The sequence below is a fragment of the Mauremys mutica genome, chromosome 16 (genome assembly GCF_020497125.1).
Source record: "Mauremys mutica isolate MM-2020 ecotype Southern chromosome 16, ASM2049712v1, whole genome shotgun sequence".
NCBI classification, from domain to species: Eukaryota; Metazoa; Chordata; order Testudines; family Geoemydidae; genus Mauremys; species Mauremys mutica.
In genome coordinates, this window is record NC_059087.1 from 26,467,713 (window position 1) to 26,483,449 (window position 15,737).

The window sequence follows — 15,737 nt, forward strand, 5'->3', positions numbered from 1 at the left end:
CCCCGTGCCTATCTCTAGCCACACATCAAAAGGCTGCAAACTTCTCCTACGAAAGCGGGTGCTGTGCAGAAATCCGTCTCCTCGCTGCAATGCTGTGCAGCATCTTCTTTGAATTTTTTTTTTCCTGGAGATTTCCCTTCAATGAATCATTCCCTTGCGCTGGTCTGGGAGTTACAGTCTTTTAATGTCCTGTCAGTTAGGACTGTATAGAAAGCAGAAGCGCTCGGTGCTGACATGCCAAAGTTCAATCCCTCTTCTGGGTCTCCTGTTTCCCCCCCGGCTCTTGGAAAGCTCGCAGCTCGTCCTCTCCTGTGTTCACTCATTAGCTTATTTCTTTGTAGGGCATGGAGGGGATCAAAGTGTTTTTACACGAACGAGAATTGTGGCTAAAATTTCACGAAGTGGGGACAGAAATGATTATAACAAAGGCTGGAAGGTAAGGATAATAAAATATCGCATGCTTCTAGTTTTTAAAATGAATATAGATAGATATTGTATACACAGATGTATATTATGTACACACAGATGCGTAGATGTTTATGTACATATATATACATTCGTGTGTGTATACAGAGACGGAAAGGAAACTTTTTATGAACATCTCTCCTATGACACAATTCTCACACACACTTGTCCATTTGTGTGTGCGCCTTATGTATGACACGTGTCGTGTGAGAGCCAAAAGTTCATTTTAAATCACTGTAAAATCTCAATAATTACGAGTGACCAAAACAGAATGAAAATAAACAGGAAGAAATAAAATAAGAGTCTGGCCTAATTGAAGCCACAGAAATGCTGAAGACGTTTTTCGATCGGTATCTGAAGGATTCTGAGTAGATCAGCGAGGAAGGCTGGTTGGAATATTTTCAGAGGGAGGCCTCCAGTACAGTGTATACTAAAAAAAATTGTTTCTTCTGGCTTCTTATTTAACCAGGACAGGGTTCTCCTTAATCCACTTCATTGGAGTATTTCCAAACTCACGCTGGTTGCAATCAATTGGCCAAAATCGTGCATAGTTTCAGTGATACAACCCGGTGGACGATTTAATTTTGTTTTAATACAAGCAGTAGTTAAATATTTGATTTCTCTGCTTTTAGACATTTATGTTGTGTTCAGCTCTAGGCAAATACACACATGCAGAGACATCTCCCAGTCATTCTGTTAAAAAGTGCATATGATCCTGAGCTACTGTTTATGTCTCTATCTAGAATAACATAAATGTGCAAATCTAGGTGTACAGAGAGAGAGAGGAGAGATCACTTCCATGTTTGGCCTGGTAAATCTAATCACTTAAAACCCCCCCACCAACCTCTTTTAAGTGCATTTGGTGCAATTTACCATTTCCCTTGATATTAATGCATTTGGTGCAATTTACCATTTCCCTTGATATTGATGCGCTGGGACACCGAAAAGCCCCTTTTGCTGAAGGAACACTGAAATAAAAGTTAAGGAGAAGAACTGGTGATCCACTGAGGTTCAGTATTGCCTAGCACCATGCAAATTCCCATCAGTTAACTCCGGGGAATCGAAATGTATTATTGTCCTTTTTATATTCAGTGGAACAACGTTCATGCCATCATCATAGACAGGGGGTCGTTCGATACAGGGGAAAAAAAAGTCACCAGACAGAAAAATAGTAATAGTTCAAAATGATAGTTACACTGCAGACAATCTAGACTCAAACCTGCTTTCTGCTCAGTTATATAATGCTCGGTGTAGTCTCCCAAACTGTGCTTTAGGGAAACAAAGATCTAGCTGCACAAAGTTGTGCAGCGGATAACAAACAGACCCGTCTAACGGCTCGACTTCCCTTTGAACGTATCTATTGTTGAAAATATGGTATCGTTTTAAAAGGAGAATATTCCACAGATAAAGAGGCAGGATCTAAACAAAGGGCTGGAGCTCTCTAGAACCATTAAGGAGCACGGTTTGCATAGAGCAGAGTTGACCAAATTAATTGTCCTACTGAGAAAAGGGAAAGGAGCAAATAGACTCTAGACTCCAATGCTGTGAAATGACCAGCGCATCGACTTGTTTCAAAATGCCAGGAATAAGTTGCCTTGCAAAGGATCAGAGTGTACAGGGCAGTGAAGAGAAAAATAAAACCCCTGGCATAAAATTCCAGTAGAGGCGTGGATAAAAGTCTCATATGGGGAGCAATGAAGAACATTTACAACATCGAGCTTCTATAGAAGTAATTGCATGTATCACCCCAGAATAAACCAAATCGTTTTAGCTATTTATGCAACACTTTATTTTTATCATTGTATAAATTATATGTTTATGTCATAGTTTTTAGTTATATATTTAGGGATAACGCTATATTCCATTGTTCAGGTCTTTTTTCCTTTCCTGCAATATATTAAATATCAGTTTTTGCTATTTTTGATTAGTAACTTTGCTTTGTAGAGCTTTCTTTTCCCTGTTTTCAAATCACTCAGTCTGAACTAATAAATAGGCTTGATTTCATATTGCAAAGATGTGAAAGCAAATATCATTTCAGAAATAAGGAAGTTTAAGGTTTTCTTTAAATTCAAGGATACAGTTTCATATGCTTATTTCTGAACACTGGGAAAGCTCAAACCAAAATAATATTGCTTGTAGTCAGTTGCTTGTAGTAAAGGACAATATTTCTAAAAGTCACATTTTCAAGGGTGTTTGCATGTTTCAAAATATTTGTCAAGTGTGTTTATGTGTATATATGTGTACACATATCCTATGTATGTGTGTATATAACATTTCATACATGTGCACACAAATATATGTACGAGCATGAGTTTTATTAAAAGGCCAAGATTTTAGCAAAAAAAAATATCCACCAAATAATGGCTCATACTTACATAAGGGTAATTTATTCTTTGTAGGGATATAACTATAACGATCCCTGAAAGAGATTATATACTCTTATATTGTAAAAGAATGAAGAATTGAACTACTGGATTGTTCACAGACAAAAAGAAGAGTTAAAAAAAAAGAAAACCCCTAGTAACTTTCATTAATTATTTTGCCTGAGATAGAAACTATAACGGCGGAGCAACACCCACAGAAAGAAAAAAAGTCCCGGTTGCACCATAAAGGGAAAGTTATATTTTGTGTGTCTGTGTTTGGAGGAGGCGGAATGGTTTCTCGTTTAATATCGCGGAATTACCCTCGCGTATAATTCCCTCACAATTGCCTGTCTCTATATTTATGTGTATTTGTTTATGTTTTTAGGCGTATGTTCCCCAGTTACAAAGTGAAGGTCACTGGACTCAATCCAAAAACCAAGTACATACTGCTCATGGATATTGTACCAGCTGATGATCACAGATACAAATTTGCAGATAATAAATGGTATGCGTGCATGGGGGGACGGGAGAGGTGCAGAGATAGGAGGGAATCTTTGGGTCTGGCTTGCACAGTTAGCAAAACCGAGTTCAAATGGGTTGAAAAATACCCTTTAGCTGTCAGCGGGTGCTATTCATAAGCTACAAAGGAAGAAATGTTAGGTGGCGGGGGAGGAGGGGGGGTTGCAGACTATCCCGAGATAATTTGCCAGCCAAACTCTTTAAGGGGGGGGCACGCACAACATTTTAATTAGCGAATAACTTTAATCCTGTTGGACCCTATTGGTTATCGTGGGGCCAACAACTTAATTGCGTTTGAGAGAGAAAATCGCCATGAAGGTAAATGTTAAGAATTGCCACGTTTTGGTATGTAGGAAGAGGAGACGAAGGGGTTAAATGGGAAGGGAGGGGGGGAGAATCCAACGGAAAACGTGTCAAAAAAATCTCAATTCATTTCCAGAGCAGCGTGTGTTCGGGTCTCCTTCCCCTTCCAAACTGTGTGGTGCGGCCGGCCAGCGGCCCCTTCCCCTGAACGAGCCCAGAGGCGGTAGCTAGCCAGAGAGCCCCTCTCCCTTCGTCCTCAGCCCGTCCCGTGCTGTGAGCGTGGTGTGTAGGCCTGACGCGGGTCCCGAGGGCTAAGCTGGCTTTGTGTCCCTTTGGTTTAGGTCAGTGACAGGGAAGGCAGAGCCGGCCATGCCAGGCAGGCTCTACGTCCACCCAGACTCACCCGCTACCGGGGCGCACTGGATGAGGCAGTTAGTTTCTTTTCAAAAACTCAAGCTCACCAACAACCACCTTGACCCGTTCGGACATGTAAGTACCTTCTCGAGGAGGCGCCCTCCTCTCTCTGTTACCGAGTCCCCGCTCCGCAGGGAGCCCAAACCCTAGGGGCAACCAGCCTAAACCTGCTTTCCAGCCCTGAACTCCGCTGGGCAAAGCCCGGTGCAAAATCATTGCAACAAACGTCTGCCAGCTCGGGGCTTAGACACTTGCTGCGCCTGGTGGGGGTGGCTTGTTGTCCAGCGCAGGGTCCGAGAGCTAATAATCAGGCTGATTTGGGGGGGGGGGAGAAGGGGGGACTCGTTTGCTATTTTTGTGGCATCTCTGCTTGTCAGATGAAATGAAAAGTCAAGGGGGGACGTGGAGAAGCTGGAGCGGGATAGAAGTTTAATACGAATAACGTGTTGCTATTAATTTCACTCAATGGCTTTTGCTGGCTGCTGCTGGTTGACAAAGTCCTAGGACCGTTGTCACCAGTTGGCTATAATTGAGCTGTTACTCCGCACGTTGCATTTGCAGACATTCCTGTAAGACATATGGTGGTGGGGGGGATGCTTGGTGAAATATAAAACAGGAGCCATCTCTCTGTGCAACGTGGTAAATTGCTGGATCTGAGCTGAGGTTGTCCCAGGAACTTGGCAGCTGTAGCGGGACACTACAAAGCGCAGACTTCAGGCCTGTTTAGAGAACCAGTAGAGTGTCATTCGTAGGACAAGGAAAACCTTAAGAAATCCTATATGGGCCAGATGCAAAGCCTATGAGGCTGTAAAGTAAGGGAATAATGCAACGGGGAAAGACAGGCAATGGAACTAATTAGCCTTTAACATAAACAGCATGGGACTTTTTGTATCCATGCATGAAGCAAAAAATTCATGTTCACATACACACCCCTTCCCCCTCCCATCCTACATCAGAGCAGGTGACTGGAGGAGATAACCTGTACAGATCCTCTTTTTAGGGTTCTCTCTCTCCCCAGAAATATGACACAAGAACCGCTCTCTGGCCCTGTTTTCATTGGCAAGCATGTTAGCCTCTGTCTGCATTCTGCGCTGTGTTGCCGAGATGGTTCGGTGCTGAACATTTGCAAGGAGTGCCGGCCCGGGGAAGTCGAGGTCATGCCCAGGGTTATAAGCTGGGGGATGGCTTCTCTTGTTGGTCAGGGGGAGAGTGGAGGCATCTGAATTCATGTTCATTCTCAACGTTCTGGGAAATTGGGTATTTAGCTGTATGGACCGGGAGTTGCTTATGCAGGTTTGCACCTTGACAGTATTAAAAACAGGCAGGCCGGGCTTTACTTTAGTGAGTAACTGTTTAGCTACCTGGTGTTAACCGCACGTGGCGCCTTAGCGCTTTAAAATCTGCTTGCTGCCTCCCTGAATTGGGGTAAAGGTAAAAATCAGGCGTGATTATTCAAGGAAATACGAGGTAACGTGTTTTGTGGGCTCCGATTCAAAACAGAACGAGGCTCAAAAGAAAAAAGACCCCCCCCAGCTAGCGCTCGGTACACAAACAATTTCTGCAAGCCCTAGATGCGTAGGGTCAGGCGCGAAAAGGCGTGTGGGAATTGGCAAGCCAGGCCCAGTCATTTTTCAAAGGCCTTCCTTTGAACAAAAACATTTATAGTTAGACAAGAGGTATGAATCAAGAGCCCCGGTGCCCGGTTTCCAAGGGTGTATTTTCCAGTCTCATTTCAACACTTTGATTCTCTTAACAACGACAAAGCTTGTGCCATGAAATCCACAGACACGTGGCCTCCACTGATGGAATGAATCCTCCATGTGGCCTGCTGGTGCACAGGACTAGTACAATGAAGTGTGTGTGTGTGTGGGGGGGGGAACTGTGGGGTGGGAGATCCCAACCTAATCTAACCCCCCTTCCGCCTCTTGATCGTCCTGGGGTTCATCTATCCCTCCCCCAGCTCCCCACAACAGGGTACAGGCTCTCCTTATGGTTCTTCATTCAGCACGGGCGGAGAAACGTCCAGCAACTCCCCCTTCGAAACTCTCCCGCCCCAAGGGCCGAGGCTTCAAAGACAGTTGTAGGGAAGGAAGGGGGCGGCGGGTGGCTGAGGCGAGATGCCCTTGGAAGGAAGAGGCCAGCAGCCATTTTACGCCCCGCGGTGAGCAGGCGGCGATATGAAAAAGTCTCTTTAACCAAACCTAAGGCCGTGCTGAACGCTGGGCACTTCAACGGGGAAGCGGCACCGGCGCTCCCTCAATTAGAGTCGCTGTAATGAAATTAAAAATCATTAGATCGTTGACCGTTGATGTCCACGACTTACCGGGATGTCAAAGCAATTTGGCTAAAGCCCCAGGACGAGGGGGCCTGGCAGGCAGAGATGACTTGCAGGAGCCGCGGCTGGCGGGACAGACTGCGTCTGTCTGTCGCCGAGGTTCGCAGCAGTCATCGTCATTGCAGCCTGCAAGCCAAGGGAGGGCAAGGCGGGGGGGGGGGGGGGGGAGAATCTTTTCTTGCAGGGTTAATCCCAGTTGAATGCCAAGCTTTGGACAGAGACAGGGTGTGGTTTTATGGTGGGCGCCAGCGCTGGCATCCAGAGAAGTTTATGCAAAGGTGGGTGGCTGGGTTAGAAAAATCATTCAGGTCCCTTTGGCTAGGGTGAGCCATTGAGGAGTGTGTTGAGCTCTCGGAGAAAAATCAGGGCGAAGGCTGAACCCGGAACGGGGGCCAGATCAGCATCGCTGTGCATCCAAACGAGGAGCTCCGCTTTCTTATTCTGACATTTGTTAACGGCGGGGCCAACCATTGATTTTATAGCTAGAAACAGTTGGGAAAATGGCGATTCCCGCCACCCCCCGAGATTGTTCTTGGAAAAAGTTCGTGGATCTTTCGGGGAAAAAAAATTCCTCCAAGTATTTTTGAAAATGCTCTTTTTATAAAGAGCTGTGGACAGTTTGGCAATTCAAACCATTTCCGATAGCTCTAAACTTTTAAAAAGTGGACACGTTTTAAAAGGGGGCAAAGAAAACAGACATTTCAGGTATCAGAGGGGTAGCCGTGTTAGTCTGGTTCTGTAGAAGCAGCAAAGAATCCTGTGGCACCTTATAGGCTAACAGACGTTTTGCAGCATGAGCTTTCGTGGGTGAATACCCACTTCTTCGGATGCAAGTGGTGGAAATACATTTCAGGGGAGAGGCAAGTGCTACCTTCAGGCTGTTGGCTTAAAAACAATTACACACACACACACACACACACACACACACACACACACACAGTTGTGAGGGCAGCTGCTCCCCTTGCACAGCCATTTTGACCAGTGCTAAATAGTCCCCTACAGAGCCATCACTAAAGCAGCTTCATCCTTGACGAAGACACTTGAGGGAAATCCAGTGTAGTTTCTATCACGCCACCTGGGTCTTCATTTCAGGCCTTTCCCACAATCCGAGCAATGACTAAATTTAGGAGCCCCAGGAATTCTAGCCTGTAATTTCTGATGGGTCGGATTTCCTTTCGTACTCAACCCCACCCACAATAAATGCGGCTAGCCCAGCAATAACTGTAACGCTCAGGCAGTCAAAATAAAACAGGAGACTAACCCTTCCGCTGAGACATGGGGCCAGCGAGCCAAATTCTGCAATTGAAGGTCATTACATTGCACCCGGGAGAACTGTTGGCCCCGTGGCTTTTATTAAATGTAAATATGTGTGTTAGAGCCAGGCACACACGTGTCCCTTAAGTTCTCTAAAGTGATGTTATTGCAAGATCGTGTTTAGCGAGGAACCTGATGTATGGCCAGGCTGGTTGTAGATTCCTTGTGGAGATGAATGCTCTATTCCTGTTGGAAAATATTCCCACTGCTCATTTCTGCTTCCCGTGCCAAGGGGCTGGCCGGCAGCAGAGGAGAAGGTCTGCCCTGTTCCCCCCAAAACAAGTTCAGCTATTTCTACTCCTTGAGAGACCCATAAAGATGCAACCCCCCCACACACTTTAGAGGGACGTGAAGTCTATGACTGATAAAGCAGCTCACTTGGGGTTTCCTCAGGCGCCGCTTTCCCAAGCGAAGCCCCCACCGCCCCCGAAAGCTCTGTCAGAGGGCTCTTGGCCTGAGGAAACACTGATGCTTGACACCCGCCGCCCTTGTGTGTCTCTTTCTTTTCAAGATCATACTGAACTCCATGCACAAATACCAGCCCAGGCTCCATATCGTGAAAGCGGACGAGAATAACGGATTCGGCTCCAAAAACACCGCCTTCTGCACCCACGTCTTTCCGGAGACGGCCTTCATCGCCGTGACTTCCTACCAAAACCACAAGGTAAGGGGGGGGGGGGCAGGGAGCCACGCAACGCTTTGCCACTAACATCGGCACCATTGTCCTCCCCACCCCAATCGCACATGGAGCCCCCCGCCCCCCCGGATCACGCAGAGACCCCTTCTGTGTTTCCGCACCAGGAGCCCAGCGGGTTTGCACTGTTCCTGGCGTGTCAGCGAGACGGGGTGGAGGTGGGATTTAGCGCAAGCCGGGGGGAGGGCGGAAGTTAGTTGAACGGGAGGGTTTGCTCAGAGGTAGGTTCGGTTTGGTTGGTGAGGGTTTGCTCAGAGGGCCAACCAAGGAAGGGGGTGTTATCTCCTCCCCCGCAGTCGGTCATCTGGCGCTGGAGCAGGCAGCCCCAGCGGCATCTTTCGCGGTTTTATACCCCAGTCCGGCTGCGTTTGCTCCCTACGAATGGGTCCTCACTGGCAAACTCTTCCAAAGCCCTCCAGGGAGTTGCGTGACTTGTCCAGCCTCTCGGGGCTCTCTGGGGTGTATCTAAGTTTCGTAAGGAGGCGGGTTGGAAGAAGAGACCCAGAGAAGCCCTATAAAGGCGTGGATAAAATAACGCCTTGCCTTATTTTTCTGCGCAAGAAATCCCTGAGAGGGCTGGGTGTTCGTGTAGCGGTCTCTATACGAGTATATCGGCACACACACGTATACAGGCCCACACTGGCACAGCGATGGATACAGACGTGCTTGTGAAACCTGCATAGAACTTTTATGAGCGAGACACACTTTGTCTCTCTCCTATTGGTTCGTCCGTAGGACGAAGTATCCGAGCTTTGGGGCGTGGTATTATTTCGACTAAAAGTGTCCGCCTGACGGCTTGTAGTGAAAGAGACCCAGCCCTGTTTTTTTGCCTTTAAACTCTTTTTTTGGGGGGAGGGAGGAGGAAGAGAGAGACTACTCCTGACAAAACCGGGTTTCCAGCGGTAGCAAATGACACGTGTTTCCCTCTGGTGCAGTGGTCCTAGCTGTATGATAGCAGGAAAAAAAGAATGAAAGATATTAAAAAAAGGGGGTGACTGAAGGTGAAACAGATCAAAGATAAATGGGGGGGGGGGTTGGTTAAATTTCCTGACTAGCAATCAGGTGAGAGCACTTATAGAAGGCCTGATGGGTGCCTGGATCTTTTAACTGGAGCCAGATAATCCTTAATTATTAATGCAAATATAATCTTGTGGCGAGAGAGCAGGATTAGACTAGAGGCAAACAGATGATTTTCAAAGTACCGAGGTCATGTTAAGGTAAAATTGAATTTTAAATCCTTTTTTAAAAAAAATCTTCCATAAACTGTTTATAAGTCAGGGCGAGGGCTTTTAATTACACTGCTGGACGTGTAGAATGGTTTCGTTGTGTTTAAAAAGGTTAAATCATGTGGTTAATTTCAAACCAAGAACGTGTCACTTTAATACTCCGGATAAATTATGGATGTTTTCCTGGAGATGTGGCTATGAAACGCCTGAACCACTTTAAACAGGTTTCACTTTCTCAGTCTCATCGGTATCTCCATCAACCCCTTAGATACAAAACCAGAGATAGGGTTGTGACGCAACAGCATCTCACCGGCACTTGTGAGAAAAAGAAAATAGCTCCAAGCCGTTTAAAACAGGAGATGTTGGCACTGACAGAACAAGCACTGCTAGCAGACTGAAGCCAAATTGAGTCTTAGCCAATTTATGGTTTAAATTATAACCCCACGGTGGATGCTATAAAATCTGGTTTAACTTCTGGTTGATGGGTTCACCTATATTTTTATACATCTCTCTATATAAAAATAGAATTTATGGTAATAAAATGGACAGAAAAACCCGCTTTTGAGGTCCTAGAATTTACCTTCTCTTTTTAGGAGCAATACCAACACAATCCACATGTGCGGGGAAACTTCCCTAGAGAGAGGGATATTTGATTGCAAAGCGTCTGTTTGGTTGATAAGACACGACCTGTGTATTTGCCAGTCTGGAAACACACACACAAGAGGGTGGATCCCCTTTCTGCAGCCCCGCGAATTCACCCAAGCGTTCAGGAACAACTAAATAGCTCTAAGCCCAGGATAAAGACCCAATTGAGAAATTATATAACTCTCATGATCTACACTAAATGGCATCTCCCTCCAGGGAAGGGAATCAAGGTAGCCGGCTGCCCAGTTGCAATAAGAGCCAGTTTTCCGAGACCCCGCACTAGCTGATATTTTAGTGCTTTCTATGTGTGACCGAGGAGCGAAATAGCTTCACAGGATTCATATTACTCTAGCGAGGAAAAGAAAAAAAAATCTGAAAACGTGGGTCTATTTCGTTCACAGCGGGGACTGATTTCCCTTAGGGATGAGACGCGAATTGTGCAGAAGATATTTTCATGGCACAATGGTGAATATTTTTATTCTCAGCCTAGGTATTTGTTCACAGTCCCACCCGTCGGTCTAGTTTACACATATGTACATGTGTACTGGTGTGACCTGTGTGTGTATATATCACACACACACACACACACAGATGTTGCAAATGAATTCCAGTATTAGTTGTAAAGGGCTTATGTTGAGCCTTGATTCTTTTCGCTGTGCAGCTCGATGCATATCGGAGTCAGCGTGCTTATATGGGCTATCGAAAGACCCAACTGATTTATTTCCCTTGCATCGCTGCATTCCCCCTGTTGGATGCGGTGTTTATTTCCCCTGATATTTTAGGCAGCCAGAAAATATATTTAAACAAACTCGATCTCCCCCTCCCCAGCCCCATCAAGGGAGGGTGAAGCCATGAAGAAAGTTGGTCAGGTTTTCAGTGCAGCTGTCAGCAGCTCAGAGGAGACCCCCCCCCCTCAACTCCTACCCTCACCCCAGAAACATTTACCGTTAAACTAGGTCACATGCCCATTTCATTTCCTTGCCGTTTGCACAATGGACGCATGCAATCAGGTTGATGCCCAAATATTAACTTCCCCTGCAGTTAAGGACTCTTTTGCTGCAGCTTAAATCATTGTGTTACTCGCTCGTATTTATTAGGTACTAGCTTTCTGGTTAGGACCAGGAAATGAACCCTAAGAGACAGAAATAATTAAAGTTCTGCCCTCGTGAGAGTTCTTTCCAAAGCAAGAATTCACAATTATTCTCATTAATTTTTACAACCTACTGCCCCCCTAGCTGGACCTGGGCTTTAGATTGCTCCCCCCCCCCGCAGGATATCCTGTTTTAATGCTTATTTTTTGGTAGGTTATTTAACATGCTTTATAGCCCAGATCCTTTAGAGTACAGCACTAGGAAAGAACAGCCCTAGCTAAAAAGACAGCACATCCCCAGATGTGCTACAGTGCACAGAGATGTGCAGAGGACAATGCACACGTGAATATTGGAGCAGCATGTATTCACACCTGTCATTACACATCTGTATCAAACGTGTCAGAAGGGTTGATACATGTGTATACATACAAGTGAAAATGTATTACTCAAAGACCTCTATTAAAAGAGCACTGCAATCTTAATGAAGTCAAGCACTCAGCAGCTAGGAAACACCAGTATGATGGTTGCCTGGGCAATATTAATTTGGCCTCCATGTGTATGCATTGTACAGTCTCCAATTGCATGATCACATACTATTTTTTCCACCAGCCCCTGCCTCTTTCAGCACATGATGTCTGGGGCTCAATTTTGAGCCGCTATTCAATATTTTGTTTCATACCAATTGTTTGGTATATGGCCCCAGGCCTTATTTACTGTACATTGTTCACATCTAGCGCAGAAGACAGGGTTACGACCTCAGTGAGTCTGACACTCACCACTACAGTATCTGAATGCTCCACAAACATTTATCTATCTTCACAACACCCCTGTGAGGTGAAGGATTTGTATTATCTATTTTTCAGATCAGGACTGGAGGCAGGCAGAGAGGGAGAGGGGCTCACTGACTTCGGACACCTGATTTGAGATGCCTGGGACCTGGTTTTTCAGAGTGCTTAGCATTAGAGCATTTTATATGTTCAAAGCTCAGCAATTCTGCACGTCAACCCCAGGGAGTCAAGTCAGGCACCCAGAAAGTGAGGAACACACACTTAGTGATCACTTGTAAGTGACATGCCCAGCATCACATAGGAACTCTGTGGCAGAGGCAGGGATAGAATCCAGCTCTCCAGGGCAGCGTTCAACCACCTTAACTGGGAAACCATCCTTATGCTTCTTGCAAACTCTTGCCTCCTTTACTACCTACCTTTCAACTTCTGCTACAAATGAGGCAGGGGTCCTACAGATGTCAGTCTCCTTTCTTTCACAACCCTGATTCGTCCCCAGAGCACCACACATCCTGTGTACTCTGAACAAGGCAAGGAAAAGAGCATGTGACCATACAGTTCATCAGCAAGCTTGAAACCTTTAGCTCCACCTCACAGACCTCTGCCACTTGAGCTAATGGAGTAACTGATAGCAGTAGTAGGTTATCATCCTCTATGGGGGCCAGTACTAGACGGGGATGACACATTTTGCCAGCAGGTTTCACAGATATTTTCCAACAGAAGAGGAATGGCAAGACTCAAATCTTTGGTTCCATTTTGGGCTCTGCCACATCCCCTCCAACATGTTCCAGTCCTGTCTCTTCCCCACTTCTGGTTCCTTATCCTGGTCTGGTCTTCTCACCCACCTACTCCCAGGTCTCCTCTCCTCAGGTTACTCATCCCAGTCTCCTTGCCCTGCCAGTCCCTGTTCCCACCTCCCACTACAATAACTTGTCCCCAGATTCCTTGCCCAGTCTATCTCAGTTCTTCTGTCCTGGCTCCTCATCCTATGTCTCTCCCCCATCCCCCAGTCCTTGTTTCCCACCTGGTTCTTCATCCAATCACAGCGTTCCTTCCAGTCTGTCCCCAGATCCTTGTCTAGTCACCCCCATTCCTGGCTGTTTGTCCCAGTCTCCTTGCCCAGCTAGTATCAGTTGCTTTTCCACACCCCAATTTCTTGTCAGGTCTGTCTCCCCTCCCCCTGCAATCCCCACCACCCAACTAATTCCTAGTCCCAGGCTCCTTGTCCAACCAATCCAAGTCCCCATCTCATTTCTCTAGGGTGACCAGATGTCCCGATTTTATAGGGACAGTCCTGATATTTGGGGCTTTTTCTTATACAGGTGCCAATTACCCCCCACCCCCGACCTGATTTTTCACACTTGCTATCTGGTCACCCTACATTTCTCTCACCAGCTCCCAGCCCCAGTCTTCTTGTCCAGCCAGTCTCAGTCTGTCTTCTACTCCCTCCCATTGTAGGGTCACCAGATTCCTTATCCCAATATACTTCTCTCCCTGCCCCAGGTCTAGGATTTGTTCTCTCTGCATTCAAATCAGCTTCCTCTCGGTGCTGAGCACAGGAAAGACAGGCTCCCTGTCTGCAGTTCCAGTGCCCAGCCCTACCCCGACCTGGAGCACTTGTGAACAGCCATTACAGGGAGAGTCCAGTTCAGCCCCTGTAATTCTGGACTAGAAGATACTCAGGGCAAGTCTACATTGCAAAATTAAGTCGACCCAAGTTACTCCAACGTACAGCCACTGCAATAATTAAATTGCTCTTGCATGTCCACACTAGACTTCGTGTTGGGGATGCATGTCCTCCCCAGGAGCTCTTGCACCGATTTAGCTCTCAGCGTGGGGCACTGAGGGACAGCTTCTGAAAGCTAGCAACAGTCGATGCGATCAACGCAATGGCTTGCGCTGACACTGTTGACCTAACTACATCGACTGAAGCGCTATGCTTCTCAGAGGTGGAGTTGTTAAATCAGGGGAGTGGGCAAGTTACGCTGGTGGGAGCTACCTTTTAGCGTAGACACTTACAGAGTTAGCCTGGATGAAGTATTGTCAATGAAGATGGAAACTTCAGATTTGAGCTGTTAAATTGAAAAGGCTCTAATGAATATGTGCAAACTGCATTTTTCCAAAGGATTATAACTGGACCAAGTTTGGGCAGATTTTCAGAGGGACAGAAAAAGGCATCTCCCTGTCAAAGGATGCCCCCTTGACAAATTTTGAGACCTTGCTTCAAAATATAGGGAGGCTAGCATTTCAGAGAAGAGAAAGATCGCCAGATATATTTTTTTTGGATGGGCAAAAAAAAAAGTTATCCCCTAGCTTTGTTTTCAAAAATGGCTGCATTCTGTTGTCTGAAACAAAAAAATAATTAAAAAAAAATCAGCCAGAGGAAGACAGTGGCATGGAAAATGTCAGTTCTAATGGTTAAAGTTAAAAGCAACTGAAAATAGGGTTTTATAATGAGAAGTGTTGGGCAACCTTAATAGGCGGCACTACCAGCACATAACACAATGATCTAAAACTGTACATCTATAAGATATAAATATAAATGTTTACATATACTGCCACTCTCTCAAATGTTATATACATTAAATGTTATGATGGACAGTTTTAAAGGTGACCCTTTATATGCAAGCTTCTTCCATAAACTCTGTTCAGAAGTACTTTGTGCCCAGTTTATCATAACAGAGAAGCGGTAAAGCAAAGATGAATCTATAGGTCGGGTGAGAACTTTGACAACAGTTTCCTTCAGTTAACCTCCCTGCCCCCACCCAAAGTAGTACAGTATTTAAAGCCCTCTATTTTTATTGCATCCATATTGTATAATACTGTCCTTGGCATTCTGTCTGACTTTATGGGAGTTGCCTTTACTTAAATAAAAAAAAAAGGTAATTGACTAACTCCGTTTTTTTTCCCCCTCACTTTCTATCAAAGTCAGTGGCAATTAGACTGAGTGTCATTAAGCCAAAATGGGTTCAGAAGAAGTTAATTTACATCTGTTCACTTGCTGTCAATGCTTTTCTGAGGTGACAAGTCAGACTAAAATGAGCCAAATATTCTGATCATGCTCTTAAAAAGAAAAAACAAAAAAGCAACTTCGTGTAAAGTATGCTTATAATGAATTAAAGAGCTAGGACCCAATTCAAAGCCCACTGGTTAATGCAAAAGCTCCTCTTGACCTCAGTGGGCATTAGATCAGGCCCCTAACAAGGGCTTTAGGTCACTTTTTTAAACTTCTCTCAGAGCCCAAAATCTATGAACACACATTAATCCCTGCTCATGTGAACAGTCCCACTGAAGGCTGTGGGATGACTGACTCACATGCTTAAGCATTCGCACTGCAGGGCTCCAATATTTTCATGGAAATGTTGAGAGAGAATTCGTGTGTGTTTTGGTACCAGTATCATAAACCCCAACTTACGAGAGAACTTTGCTCACCTCAAGCAATTATTCCCATTGTGTTTAGCAAGTAAGAACTATTCACGTGGGCATGGTGTTGCTGAATACAAGTAAACAATGGGAGTTTAGCCACTGACTTCAATAGAGCCTGGATTTCATCCATGGATTCTTGCAAAGGTTGTGACCTTGC

The 15,737-nt window shown here is 45.5% G+C and overlaps 1 protein-coding gene across 2 annotated transcripts in view; it reads left to right on the plus strand.

The window, feature by feature from the left end:
* Positions 1-341: 341 nt before the first annotated feature.
* TBX5 (T-box transcription factor 5) overlaps positions 342-15,737 on the plus strand; it is a 42,632-nt gene continuing 27,236 nt past the window's right edge. For both annotated transcript variants that reach the window (XM_044989486.1, XM_044989487.1), the window contains exons 1-4: positions 342-436; positions 3,214-3,333; positions 3,992-4,139; positions 8,225-8,377. In XM_044989486.1, the coding sequence (XP_044845421.1) occupies positions 345-436; positions 3,214-3,333; positions 3,992-4,139; positions 8,225-8,377 (513 nt within the window). In that variant the 5' untranslated portion in view covers positions 342-344. The remainder of the gene's footprint in view (positions 437-3,213; positions 3,334-3,991; positions 4,140-8,224; positions 8,378-15,737) is intronic.